The sequence below is a fragment of the Penicillium lagena genome, assembly GCF_028827675.1.
Source record: "Penicillium lagena strain IBT 129212 chromosome Unknown utg000002l_segment0_segment0, whole genome shotgun sequence".
Classification (NCBI taxonomy): Eukaryota; Fungi; Ascomycota; class Eurotiomycetes; order Eurotiales; family Aspergillaceae; genus Penicillium; species Penicillium lagena.
In genome coordinates, this window is record NW_026623223.1 from 3,203,033 (window position 1) to 3,216,540 (window position 13,508).

General features: G+C 47.8%; 5 protein-coding genes across 5 annotated transcripts; 2 read left to right on the forward strand and 3 right to left on the reverse strand.

The window, feature by feature from the left end:
* Positions 1 to 642: 642 nt before the first annotated feature.
* Positions 643 to 3,666, forward strand: N7510_004080 (uncharacterized protein; the record flags this gene model as incomplete). The annotated part of the gene is made up of 4 exons (XM_056976006.1): positions 643 to 787; positions 843 to 1,527; positions 1,575 to 2,186; positions 2,235 to 3,666. The coding sequence occupies 4 exons, from the start codon at positions 643 to 645 to the stop codon at positions 3,664 to 3,666; spliced, it is 2,874 nt and encodes a 957-aa protein (XP_056835962.1).
* Positions 3,667 to 4,330: 664 nt separating this feature from the next.
* Positions 4,331 to 5,111, reverse strand: N7510_004081 (uncharacterized protein; the record flags this gene model as incomplete). The annotated part of the gene is made up of 3 exons (XM_056976007.1): positions 4,331 to 4,557; positions 4,649 to 4,831; positions 4,898 to 5,111. The coding sequence occupies 3 exons, from the start codon at positions 5,109 to 5,111 to the stop codon at positions 4,331 to 4,333; spliced, it is 624 nt and encodes a 207-aa protein (XP_056835963.1).
* Positions 5,112 to 6,906: 1,795 nt separating this feature from the next.
* N7510_004082 (uncharacterized protein) lies at positions 6,907 to 7,975 on the reverse strand (the record flags this gene model as incomplete). The annotated part of the gene is made up of 2 exons (XM_056976008.1): positions 6,907 to 7,165; positions 7,467 to 7,975. The coding sequence occupies 2 exons, from the start codon at positions 7,973 to 7,975 to the stop codon at positions 6,907 to 6,909; spliced, it is 768 nt and encodes a 255-aa protein (XP_056835964.1).
* A 668-nt stretch (positions 7,976 to 8,643) lies between these two features.
* On the reverse strand, positions 8,644 to 10,022 carry N7510_004083 (Major facilitator superfamily domain general substrate transporter; the record flags this gene model as incomplete). The annotated part of the gene is made up of 2 exons (XM_056976009.1): positions 8,644 to 9,749; positions 9,863 to 10,022. The coding sequence occupies 2 exons, from the start codon at positions 10,020 to 10,022 to the stop codon at positions 8,644 to 8,646; spliced, it is 1,266 nt and encodes a 421-aa protein (XP_056835965.1).
* A 1,865-nt stretch (positions 10,023 to 11,887) lies between these two features.
* On the forward strand, positions 11,888 to 13,420 carry N7510_004084 (zinc-dependent alcohol dehydrogenase; the record flags this gene model as incomplete). The annotated part of the gene is made up of 5 exons (XM_056976010.1): positions 11,888 to 11,999; positions 12,080 to 12,175; positions 12,230 to 12,457; positions 12,517 to 13,094; positions 13,142 to 13,420. 5 exons carry the CDS (start codon positions 11,888 to 11,890, stop codon positions 13,418 to 13,420), a joined length of 1,293 nt encoding a protein of 430 aa, XP_056835966.1.
* Between the last annotated feature and the right edge of the window lie 88 nt (positions 13,421 to 13,508).

Consider the following 13,508-nt stretch of genomic DNA (forward strand, 5'->3'; position numbering starts at 1 on the left):
CGCTCTCCCCTGAGCGCTCTCTATTCCAGCACTGTGACTGAGCAAATATCCGTCGTCGAGCCAGCATATTCAACATTCGCCCATTACGAAAGCTTCTTGGATAAAGCGACATATGTCCTGGACGCATGTTGAGCATACTTAGTCTTGCTGGAAAGCACTCCTCTCTTGATTCACGTCTGTAATGGATTAAACGGTCCGTCTCTCTGTAACTGTAATCTGATTTGATCTATCTAGAGGCATTAGAACCGGACAGACTCGCCACTTCTACTCGAGGATGTGGATGTAAATAGGGCACAGATAGTGCTCAGAGAAGGTCTTGAGCGATAGAATTCCTCCGCTAGAAAAATATTCGCAAGCCGGCAAAATAAACAGGTCTAAGTATGTGGGTCTTTTCTCGGTGCATTGCCAACTTGTCGAAACAGGAAATTAGTCCCTCAAGTGTTCATTTGAATTCCTACTGTCTTACTCACTCGATTGGACTCCACACGCCGCCACCATATCTGGGCAGGATTGTCAACTTAGATTATCTGGTTTACTTACGGATCCACCCTAAGTTTTATTTTCAACATGTCCTCCCCGCGTTCGCAGCCTTAACAACGAGCCTTTACCCCCATGAGGATATTCCCAGTCCGCTCCCCGTTGATGTCGCCCCCATCGTCCATGACCTCTCAGCCAGAACCATTGCGAAAGCGGCGACGAACCTGCCGAGCTTGCGATGAGTGTCGTCGCAAGAAGATCAAGTGCGATGGGAAACAGCCTTGCACCCATTGCACCGTTCATAGCTATGGTACGATGCCCTGACCCGTCTCTCTATCCGACTTGTAGCTGACCATGAATGACAGAATGTACCTACGATCATCCCTCCAGCCGCCGTCATAACACAACCCCCCAGTATGTCGAAGCTCTCGAGACACGATTGCAGAAGGCTGAGATCCTCCTTCGAGCTGCGCTGCCAGACGTGAACCTTGATGGCCCGCAGCTGGACCTGCACACAACTGAACAGAAAATAGCCGCGCACATGGAGGAAGATGGTCTCCTGGATGCTAAGGTCGATAGCTCGGGCCTCTTGGATCGGGATGACCGGGGACACTGGGACTATCATGAAAGCACATCCTGTCCCATGTTCGTGCGCCGGCTCCGGAAACAGCTCGGTGCTATGGAAGTGCCTGGGCCGATGTCCCAAGCAAAGATCATGATAACGAAAATGTTGGAAAGCCCCAACTCCACATCTGAGTCTCTTCAAGATACGGTGCCGCCTCTCACTCATTATTTACCGTCAAGAGCGACAGCGCGCCGCTTGTGTAATAACGCTCTTGACGACGCCTGCTCCCTGATGCGATTCGTTCACGAGCCGTCCTTTCTCGCCAACTTCGATCGCATCTACGATACCCCGCAAGAGCAGTTTGGCAACGAGGAGACTGAATTCTTGCCACTGCTGTATATTGTTATGGCTGTCGGGTGTTTGTTCTCAGACGATGAGGCCGGTAATCTGGATTTTGCAGGTAATGAGAGTGCGATCATGAAAGGGTATGTCGTCAAAGTCCCATATCGTTTTCAAACCTAACGGGCTATAGATTTCAATTCTTCGAGGCCGGCCGACAGCTACTGGCGGTTACCGATTGCCGCAATCTGACCTCACTACAGACGATCTGCTTCATGGTGGTTTTTCTACAGTCTTCTGCGAAGCTGAGTACTTGTTATTCTTACGTGGGCATTGCGCTTCGCTCGGCGTTACGTCTAGGTCTGCATCGGAGCGTGGATGCGAATTTCAACCCAGTCGAGCGGGAGCTGCGCAAACGCATTTTTTGGGTTATTCGCAATATGGATATCTATGTCAACACCTTTCTAGGTCTTCCACAAATGTTGAGTGACGATGACATCGACCAGGAATATCCGTTAGCAGTGGACGATGAATTCATCTCCCCACAGGGCATCTTCCCAATGCCATCCGGCTATACTTCATTGATGGCGGGTTGTAATGCGCATACGCGTCTCTCAAATATTACCTTGAAAGTCGTCAAATATATCTATCCGTTGAAGAACGCTCGTCACCACTCTAAATTCAATCGGCGGTACCTAGTGAGCCACTCCAAGATCCGTGAAATAGAGCGTGATCTCCAAGCATGGATGGAGGAACTTCCTGCCGCCCTACGCCCAGGAACGGAGGTGTCGCCGCAACTGGAACGGTGAGTGTGGCTTCGTTCCTCGCCATCAACTGATCTAACTTTCCGCAGTGTTCGACAACAACTGCGCATTAGCTATGCCCATGTGCAAATGGTCATGTACCGCCCCTTCTTGCATTATGCGACAAGAGAATCTCAGATACGAGGCGTGGATAAGCGATCTTACGCTTGCGCGGCCGCATGCGTCAGCGTCTCTCGCAATATTGTCTACATTACAGCCAGCATGCAGAAGAGAGGGCTTCTCAACGGCTCTTTCTGGTTTACGATTTACTCGACTTACTTTGCTATTCTTTCGTTGATCTTTTTCGTGGCGGAAAACCCTGGTTCGCCGGCGACCAAGGATGGCATTCTCAAAGATGCCATGGAAGGAAGGAATACTTTGGATAGGCTGGCCAAGAAGAGTATGGCTGCAGATCGGTGTTCCCAAAGTCTAACTGTCTGTGTTCTACTCTCTGGCCAACCTCGGAATACTGATCGGAAACTCCAGTGCCTATTCCAAACTCTACCAGAGATTTTGAAGAATCGCCAAAGCGCGAAAACGCGTGTCAATTTCACGTACCCAGCGCTACCCCATAGTCCGACAGCGGCTAAGATACCATCTCCGCAGAGTCTCTCGCATCATTCAAGCAGCTTCCCATTCCAAAGAGTACCCCAAGCTGGACTGGGGGAAGCCCCCAGTCATCAAAAACCAAGTCTGGATGACACACAGAGTAATCATTCCCACGAGAGTGACACTCAATCGGCATTGATGGCAGGAATATCGGAGCTGCCGATCGAAACTATCTCCCTGCTCGACAATATTCAGACAACATGCCCGCAGAACCTTTCGAAGTCCATAAAAGAAGCATCAAACCCTGTTTTCTTCCAACAATTTAACAACCCAACCAATCTGCCGGATCTCATGTTTTCGTTGGATGATCCATTCGCATATCCCACCCAGAACATGGAAGACGGTCACTTCCGGTCCGACCAGTCGGGGACATCCTCATCGCAGGATCTCTTCGATCACACAGGCATGGCTTCCACGACCTCAACCAACCCACCAAGTATGCGCGTCACCGCTCCTAGCTTCGGGGCCTTCCACAACCTTCCTCAATCCGCTGCGGCTAAATCCTCCGTGCCAAGCCGTTTGTCGAGCGCAACCCAATCCATGAGCGAATACCCCTCACAATCCCCAATGCTACAAACCTCATTAAGTGGCAATGAAGCATTAGGCAGCCCAGATCTGGTGTCGATTCCAAGCCAGAACTTCGTGTGGCAAGGATACTACTTCCAGCCTTCCATTGGGGGCCTGGAACAAACCGCGCAGCAAGGCTCTTCTGCTGGTGATCAGGTGCAAGATTCCAACATGGGCACTGATCAGGATACTTTGGGACCGTACATGGCTCTAAACATTCCCTTTGATGACTTGTTCAACAATTTTGCCAGTGGAGACGGCGCGTTTAACGAAGAAAGGATGCAGTGGATGAATAGGGGTGCGTGATGTTTATCCTTTACACGCGGTTCCACTACTACGAAGATATGCAATAATGAGCAAACAACGGTGTTTGTTATGTACGTGTCGATTTGATTGATACCTGCGCCTTGGCATTGGTTTTGGTTGCTAGACGGCCATATGTAGGTCCTCAATGCTCATCTAGACCATCTCTTTGTAGCTCGGGTCAATCTTTTTATTTTTAACCACCTAGGAATGATCAGATTGATTAAATAGACAAGTCTTCAAACATATCAATCTAATCTAATCGCCCTTTAAACTCATCTCAATCCGCCCTTTCCACACTTCCGGAAACGAAGGAGTGTGTAGTACCATCACCCTTTAACCACATCTCAGTATTCCATTTTATCCCCTGCAAAAATGACCAGAGCGTCTTCCTAACCATAGCTGTTAGCATATGTCCGCCCTCGTACTATGCGGACCTAGTGTGCACCCGGGCACGCTGTTATTTGAGTGACCTCTTCTATCGTCGCCGCATAGGACACTCGGGAGTGTGGTTGACGGCAGCGAACCTCCCCGGGGGGGGTGGCTGGGCCGTGTGCCGAATTGGATTGGCGCGGAGGTTTATCCTAGTGAGAAGAATATCATGTTATATATTTTGATCGCTTTTTGTGGCTTTAGGATCTTGGACTGGCTAACAGATAAGGTTATCTCAAACACGCTCGCTCTTTTTCTTCCTGACCATAGGCAACCCCACAGCTTCTGTGCCCGATGTATCAGGAAGAACAATATAACCCCGCTTCTGGTAAAATTCCGGGATCATCGCATCGAGGAACAAGGGATAGTCGTACTCGTCTGCCGTCTCACCCGCCTTTTCGAGGATGGCCGATGCGCATCCTCGCTTCTGCCAGGTCTTCCGGGTGACAAGAGCCTCAAGGACTAAGTTTGAGGAAATTTTTAGCTTTCCTCTGCTTCCAGGAAATGTGCTCCAACGGTGGACTGGCATACAGAGCATGTTGAAGATACTTACAAACACGAGGGTTGGGATTCATCAGCTTATTATGGCGTCTCGCCCACGCACCGAACACCGCATCCAGGGTTTCAGGCTGAACCCCCTGTTGCAGAGGAATGCCCCAGTCGGTTCCGGTCCATGCACTGGCGAAGCTCTCTCCGGCATCGATCTTGTGCACGGTTGCCGTCGAAATGACCGAACCTGGTGGGCTATTTGTCAACCATCGAATGTTCTCTGATCAGACAGCTCGCGCTGAGTTTTATTCACCCTTCGGATCACGAACGACAAACACCACGACGCGCTTCTTATCGGCTTGCACGAGGGCGTTCAAGACATCCGTAGCAAACTTAGTCCCGTGAACATCGTGCGGATAAACATTTTCCTCTCCTTCCGGGTTAAGTCCCTCGTTGATAAGAGAGATCAAATCAGATATATCAGCCAGGGTGGCAGGCTCCACAGTCATGTAGTCTTGGTCCACCATGGCTGTTTGTCCAGTGATGAGGCGATGAGCGAAAAGAGGGGAGATAGTACGTTGACGAAAAGAAACAACGGCTGACGAAGGAAATAAAGACAGCAAGACCATTTAAGTAAAGGTAGGAATTGATGTCATCTACAACTGATCCAAACAGCTGACCAGAGCTCCTGCGCTGTTTGTGGCTGCTTAAAAGTGTCAGACGGAAGGGAGGTAGCTCCACAGGTGCGGCATACTTTGAAGGTGGGGCATTGTCTACTTCGGGTAAGCACACCGAAGGAATTACCATTGGGCTGATCAAGGCACTAATGGTTGCTCCTTCAACGTGTATAATGTATTTATGGGCAGTGGAGGCCCTTGCTCGGCAAATTCTCGTGGGCCTTAATTTGAGTACTGTGCTTATAATCGGCCTCAGCTGTTACTATTTCCAGACATTTATATGATACCTGGTCTACTACTGTCGCTGGGCTTTCAATGACGGAACTTCCATGATAATATCTGTAGGTAGATGGTAAACAAATAGTCAAACAATATCTGTGTACTATAGCAATTTGCGACCGAAGCCTGCGACCATGATTCACAAGTCGCAGACACTTTGCTTTGATCGTAATAACGGCATTTGATATCGAGCTGTCATATGAGTTCAATTTAACGCAGGTAACCTATTAAACTTGTTAGCATATATAATTGAAATTTAGACACGCAAAAATAAAAGAAAGGATAAGCCATTTCTGATCCAGGTTAATTGCGTAAATCCAGTAATTTTCCTGTAGATCTTTTAGGAGTCCAGTTATCAACGATTTGACTGCAGAAGCACTTCTTATTTAGCAGATGTTGCAAAGTGAACAAGTTCTGAAAATATGACCTAATGATTCTAGCACGAGATTCTTCTAAACCAGTAGTGAAAGGAAAAAATGTGCCAAGAATGCGAGAAAAGAAATGCTAAAATCGAGACAGCAAACTACCGTAGCAAAGAGGTACCATTTGGGTCATAATTAGTCCGACGATTCGTTGTGTAAAGAATGTGACTTTACGGCCTCATACCACAGCCGTTGCCCTGCAACATCACACGCGCTATCGAACCAAAGAATGTTCTTTAAACATCTTTTGAGGTGACCCCATTCACGAACATCATTTGCTTCAGCCACTGGTCCAAGTTGAGATACAAACCAGCTCATTTCCAGCGTGTCAATTGCAGCTATGCCACCAATTACAAGGATCCAGAGCAAGATCTCTCTGGCACAAACTGATTGACATCGGGACAAAGGGACTCGTTGAAGCTCGAGCTTCAGCATAACCGCCAGACGCGGCAAAGGGGCTGTTTCAGATGGCAATGGAAAAATCACCCCAATAGAGAAAATAAGACCAGAAATTCGGCAGGCTTCATATAAGAATATGCCTTCCAGGGAAAACTCATGAAGCGCCTTCCCCAAAGGAAGACATAGCATAGTGTGCTGTATTAGGTTTCGCCTGTCTGCAATTTCTCGAAGTTGTGTGTCTTCGAGTATCACTTGGCGCTTTTCGAGACCCTGGAGGAGAAATATGTAGGACTTCATTGCCTTGAAAGCCTCTGTCAACTGCTGAGTAAATCCAACTTCAAGATATTGCCCAAAGTCGGTTTCCATATCTAATTTTTCCTCTCGAAGAACCTCTTGTAACGTGAACATTGGAAATCTCTGTAAAGGCACAAAGGAGAATCGTGGGCAAGAGAGCAACCTGCTTGCGGCTATAATATCAGAACTGTAAAGGTTAGAACTAAACAACTTATATGAAATGAGGAATCTCCGTCGAGAACAGGGCGAGCTTACAAGGAGATAATTGTAGCAAGACCGGGGAGTTCAATGCTCTCGAGACCTCCTCTGAGCTGGATCAGGTGGTATAGACCCATATGATACGTAGCGTTGAATGAGGCGGTTGCGTATATGTCTAGCCATTGTAGCTGGCGCAGCGGCGGCCTAAACGATGATGCCCCGTTTTTGGAGACTATGTCCCCACTGGAACTATTGTTGGCCATACACAGAGCGCTCAGAATCAGAGAATCAGTGATAGGCTGGCAGCTGGTCCTTAGAGCTTCATTAATGACCCGTGCTGATTCCATCTCTAAGAAAATGAGTCTCTTTTCTTTTTCAGCGGGTGTAATTTGGTCACTGGGGCTTTCAGACGGATAGCCATGTGAATGCTTGTGGCATAGTGCGCAGAAGCACAATGCGAAACAGGATGGTTCATCCACTATGTAGCAACGAGACCACGCATTTATGGTAGCTTTTGTCTCCTTTTCTCCGCTTCCCAGAAACAGACTGGGCCACAGCACAGATAAATCTGCTAACGTCATGAGCTATCTGAGGCAAAGAATCTAGCAGGAACGTACTGTAATCGAAGCATTCTTCGAAAGTACCCTGAGGTAAGTTCCTAAGCGGGTAGGTTCGGAAAGGATCCATTGCACCCATTGCAAGATATTCAATCTCGGCCGGCGGAAAAATACATTCTTTTGTGACCTTGTTGGGTTTTTTTGGGCTCGCCTTGACTGGCCGTCTGGAGCGCTCGTTGAAGCGATCCCAGTGGTCCGATGGGGGCTGAATTTCGTATCCAGATGAATCCTTTGGCCTCAACGCACTCGAAAGCGGTAAGAGTACTGGATCCATGGCCGTTACAGAGCGACGTGCGTTTTGCAAGATACCCCGGGTGTCTTTGGGATTTTTTTGACTCGGACCGTCGAGAACATCTGTCCCTGGATATATCCGCTTCTGTGCAGCGTACGATCGTACGAAAATGCGATTCCTCGCCTTTTCATCTTCGCAAGATCCGTAAGATGATGCATAGGCGATGAAAGGGAAGGCTTTCTGAACCGGGTGTTTCTCATTCACTGAGTTCATCATGTAAATACACCCACGTTAATCTGCGGCAAGAGCAAAAAAAGCATAGAGAGAGAAGAAAGTTTCATGTCAGCACGTTAGCGATCAGGCCGGTGGGAACGATCCTGGTGAGATGTGACGCCAGACCGCCCGTGGTATCTAAGCTTGTCTTGAACTCAATTATTCATCCGTGTCGCATGCCCAGATGATTCCCGAGAGCACCTTGTAGGCGACGACCAAATTCTAATGACCTCATGACAATAGTGCCCATGTTTCTTAAGAGCCCTCTTTTCGGTTCTACACAGCAATCCTTCATTTTGACAAGTACCTTTCGGCAAAGGCTCGGACCCCCGCTTTCGGAGTTTCGGTGTTTCGGCGAAATAGCTTACCTCAATTTAAACACTCGATAGTGAGTCGCCATACGTGCTGAGGCCGGCACAGGGTGGGAAGGGGAGTGATTGGATTCACTGATCACAGGCCTAGTTTCTAGCTTGAATGGGATCCCACATGTATCGTACTGCGAGTCGAGTCGACCAAGAGCAGAATTTATGTTGCTAGAGCTGTATGAGGACTTTAGACGCATGAGAAAAGTTCATCGGAGGGAAAACGAGCCCGACGGCTCAAGATAAAATATGTCAAGACTGGCTACGAAAGAACAGGAGCTAAACTAAGCCACGTAACAACAGATATTATGTTCTAGAAACTAGAACAAAGCCGGAACGCATGAATCGCAAGAAAGTCAGCAAAATTGCCGATGCGCCGAGACAACTCGCTGTGAACAGCTGAACACCTAGATACTGTTGAGTGGCACTCAGAATGGCACCGCCGATCGGAGTGCCAACCAACAGGCCGATCGACATTATGGCAAAAAGCATGCCAAGACGGGTACCAAAAAACCGCATATCCGATGTCAGGCTGGCCATCACCACTGGGGGTAACGAGACAAACCCACCCGACAGGAAGCCGTAGAAAATGGTCAAGACAATCATACTAGCCGCATCATGTACTGAGATCCATATGAAAGCCAGAGCGGAGGTTGTTAACACGGCAGGAGTCAACATATTGAGTGGCCCAGTGTGGTCGGCGACCAAATTTGGCAGGATGCGACCGAAGGTCGAGGCAGCATTCAGCATGGGAACCAAATAGAAACCCACGTCACTGTTGACGATGCCAGTTTCGATCGCATACGTCTGAACGTAGAAGAGAAAATTATAGAACCCCAGAAAGCCCAGGAACATCGCTCCAGCGAAAAGGCAGTATGTCGGTTCTTTGAAAGCAGAAGAGTTAAAAAGCTTGCGTTTCTCTTTCGGCGTAATGCGCACACGCATAATGCTCATTGATATACAAACAGTGGCAAAACAGACGAAGCCGAGGCCTCGTGTCGCCCAGGCAAAACCGACCTTTCTTCGCAGCTGATCAAACATGATGGGATATATAACACCACCGATGCTACTACCGCTAGCGGCGACGCCGTTAGCAAAAGCTATTCTGCGTCGAAAATATTGAGGTAGAACGGCAATAGATGGCACGAGGAGACAACCGGCTGCTAGACCAACGCAGAGACCCTGAGCGAGGATTAATTGCCAGTACTCGGTTGAAATGCTCGTCATCATTAAGGCAAACGGCAGCACGAAAGCTGCAAAGCTGGTCAGCCCATAGAAGTAGCCTGCGTCAAACAGTGGGCCCGTAAAAATACCAACCACCATAAGAAGACACGACTGAAGAGACCCTATCCAGGCTATAGAGGACGACGAGAAATCCGATAGCAAGTTTCGCTCATAATAGGTTTGGTATGCTCCCCATGTGTTGATCAACCCCCTGGTTGCCATATATAGACAAATTATATTTCACTCCGTTCATTTGAGGTTAAAGTGACGTACCATGAATTAAAAAATAGGAGGAATGAACCCAGTACCTGCAGCCATGCCAGCAAACCCGTATCGAAATTCAGCTCAGTCTCCTCGACCATGGGTGAGTAATGCCTTGATAAATCCTGTCTTTCTTCAACCTCGGGGATTCGACACTGAGTATTAACTTGTGGCTGTGCTTGAATATTGAGGGAACCCATGGCTGTCAAACAATGATCAAGGTGATAAAGATATCAAGGCCGCAAAAAACTGTGTGGAAACAACGATTGGTTTGATGACTATTTGTCAAGCATGCAATGCGAAAACTTGTTCAAATAGGGACGGGAAAATGCAAAGTAGATCATGCACGGAAATGGGAAACCGGTGTTAGTTCTAGGTCTAGCCGCTAAGTGCCGCTCTTAAGCCGCACTTGCATAGATACGATAAGCTTTGGATCAATCATATTAAGCCTGTGAGGGTCCAGGTTGATGGAAAAGATCAAGTAACCTCAACGAAAATTTTCAAACTAGAGAGGAAGAGAAAGAAGACAACAGCTGAAGAAGGCAAGCAGACTAAATACAGAACGCTTGCAAACAGTGCTAACAGAGCCACGTGATGTTGACCTGCCAGGTCTTCACACTATCCGAATCATCAGCTGGTCAGCATCAAGGACCCGCATGGTGTGGTTGAAGGGCCAATGGCTTGTAGAGGCATATGAAACATCGGAAATATTTTCTTCGCTGAAAGTGAATATCCGTGAGGCCAGAGGGACCTATGGGGTCTCTGGTAGGGCATATGAACAGCACACAACCATGCACTCAGTTCATTTTGCGATGTGAGCCGATGACAAGGGTGCACTCGTCCCAACTTCGTGCAAGTCAGCAGCGGGCCTCGAATAGTTGCGCTCAATCTGCATCAGGCAGACCTCATGTACATGGCGAGATCTGAAAGAGCAGCAAATCGTAATACCAAAATTTGGCTCTGTCGATGAGCGTGGTGGTGGCCCGCCCTGAGCGAGGGCGATTGTAGCCTGGCAAGGCCGGTCGGCGTGGAGCGGGAATGGCGGAGATGAAGGGGCGACGATGTCGATGAAGGGTTATGTTGAGGCAGGGAGGAATGCACCGTGTGATCCGACAATACCGTATTATTTCGAGTCGTTAGAGTGGGTGGGCGGCCGGCGTAGGAGGAAATGCATCGACGGGACGGTTGAGCGACGCACCAGAAGTTATATGGCGCTTGAATCCAGCCGGTCCAGTCCAAATGCTGAAAGTACAAGGGAGAATTATTACCTAATTTGTATTAGTCTAGTTAACTATTATTGTTGGATAGTTTGCCTTTAAGTTGTTGGGCATTCCCTAGATTTATCAGAATCAGAGATTAATTGCTCCGTGATTTGCACTTCCATGTAGGACCGTCATACGTCTAGATTTTGACATATAGTATAAAATGACCAGGTCCTTTCTTTGGACAGTGTGATGTCATCTCCTTGCCCCCCTTCACTGCCTCGGAGGCACAATCCCGAAGCAGCCAAGCTCCCAATTCCAAAACGACCAAAATTGATTAATCTCGTCCCAAAAGACAATAATTAGAGAATGCGCGTGCGACAAATTATGACGGTCAAAATTTGGATTGATGACGACTCTGTTACGAACAGAAGGCCACTGATCGTCTAGACTCAAGATTTTTAACTACGTCGTCATAGGAAGCAGCACCCGCTTAGTCGTAACTTCATGGGTGTTCAGAACGGCCGTTAACGTTTGGACCTACCAAGCAATGAAAAAAACTTTCATGTTGCAGAAACAATAAAGTTAGTATCCTGGTTCCACAGTTTGACATTCCTTAAATAGCTCCACTATTTTAGAACCTTTCATAACCAAATATTGGTTCAATGGTCCTCAATTCGTTTGATATGGAGCTCGGAGACCCAAAGATGATGTCAAAAATCGAAGGCGCCTCGCTTCCCGGTAGACGAATATATAACTCTCCTCCTTACGATTTGAACGAGCCAAAGGCCAATCAATCAAAACGAAAATAAATCATTGCACTCAAAAAATTCTCGAGCAGAAATTCTTAGTGGACTTATACAATGGCTGCCTCTATCACTACAGACGTTAGCAACTACGGGGCCCAGGGATATGGCGACCTAAGCCATAGGATGAAAGCCTTGACCTGGCAAGGGAAGAATTCGGTTAAAGTTGGTCAGTCATTCTGCCCATCACGACCTTCAATTCAATCTCTCGGCATAATTCGGTTTTCTTGCTCATACAGTTTGTTATAGTGGAGACGGCTCGCCCGAAGATCATCGATGAAGGCGATGTCATACTTAAGGTGACGGGCAGCACTATTTGTGGGAGTGATTTACACCTCTTCCATGGTATGTAGTGACTTGATAACAATGAAATGCTGCTCATCCGTTATCGATATATAGAGGCCATCCCTGATCTCCAGAAAGGTGATATCCTTGGCCACGAATTCTGCGGCATTATCTCAAGCGTGGGACCGGCAGTCAAGAAGGTTCAAGTGGGCGACCGCGTTGTGGCGTCCTTTCAAATTGCCTGTGGGAAGTGTTATTATTGCGAAAAGAAGTTGTCCTCAATGTGTGAGCGCACGAATTCGAGCGAGGCGGCTAGTAAGCTATATGGACGTCGAACAGCTGGTATGTTCCCTCTTTAGATAGCTGTCTGATGTGAGGCTATTATACTAAGGCCGTATTAGGCATGTTTGGATACTCCCACTTCACGGGAGGCTTTGCTGGTGGGCAAGCGGAGTATGTTCGTGTCCCTTATGGTGACGTGAATCTCCTTCAGCTGCCTGACGACGTCCCTGATGAGAAAGGTCTCTACCTTTCCGATGTGCTAGCAACATCTTGGAACGCCGTTGTTGATACAGGAGTTGAAGAGGGTGACACTGTGGCAATCTGGGGAGCAGGCCCAGTTGGGCAAATGGCCGCTGAATTCAGCTTCTTCAATGGTGCTAAGAGGGTTATCCTTATTGATGGCGGCCATGGAAAATGGCGACTAGACTTCGTCAAAAAGGTTCTACCTAAGCTCGAGACAATCGAGTATACGAACCTAAAAGAGGAGTCTGTTACCGTAACTCTAAAAAAAATGTGCGACGGCCGTGGACCTGATGTTGCGATTGAGTGTGCCGCTGGTGAGTATGCGAAAGGATGGGCTCATTACTTTGAAAGACTACTGGGAATGGAAACGGATACGTCTGAACTCCTTAATGAGATGATTACCTCTGTCCGTGGGTTCGGCCGTTGTGGTGTCACAGGTGTATATGCTGGTTATGTGAGTGGCATCTTCCTATAGTAAAACTGTTATACTAACGAGGATAGTGTAACCATTTCAACATTGGTTCGTTAATGGAGACTGGAATCCATCTCGCTGGCAATGGACAAGCTCCTGTCCAAAAATACTGGAATCTCCTCTTAAAGTATATCCAAGAGGGGAAGATCCACCCTCTTCATATGGTCACCCATCGGTTCAAGCTCGAAGACATGGAGACGGTCTATGATTTATTCAATAAACGCGAAATGGGCATACAGAAGGTGTTTATCCAGACAAAATTTTCCGCGCCTCCAGCACCAGGAGCACCCGCGTTATCAGACCTCTGAGCTTCACTATGCAATACTTCAATGTGCTGGACAAAAGTTTTCCTGATAAGTTCAAATGCTTCACGCGGGTTTCGAATCTTTTTTATTC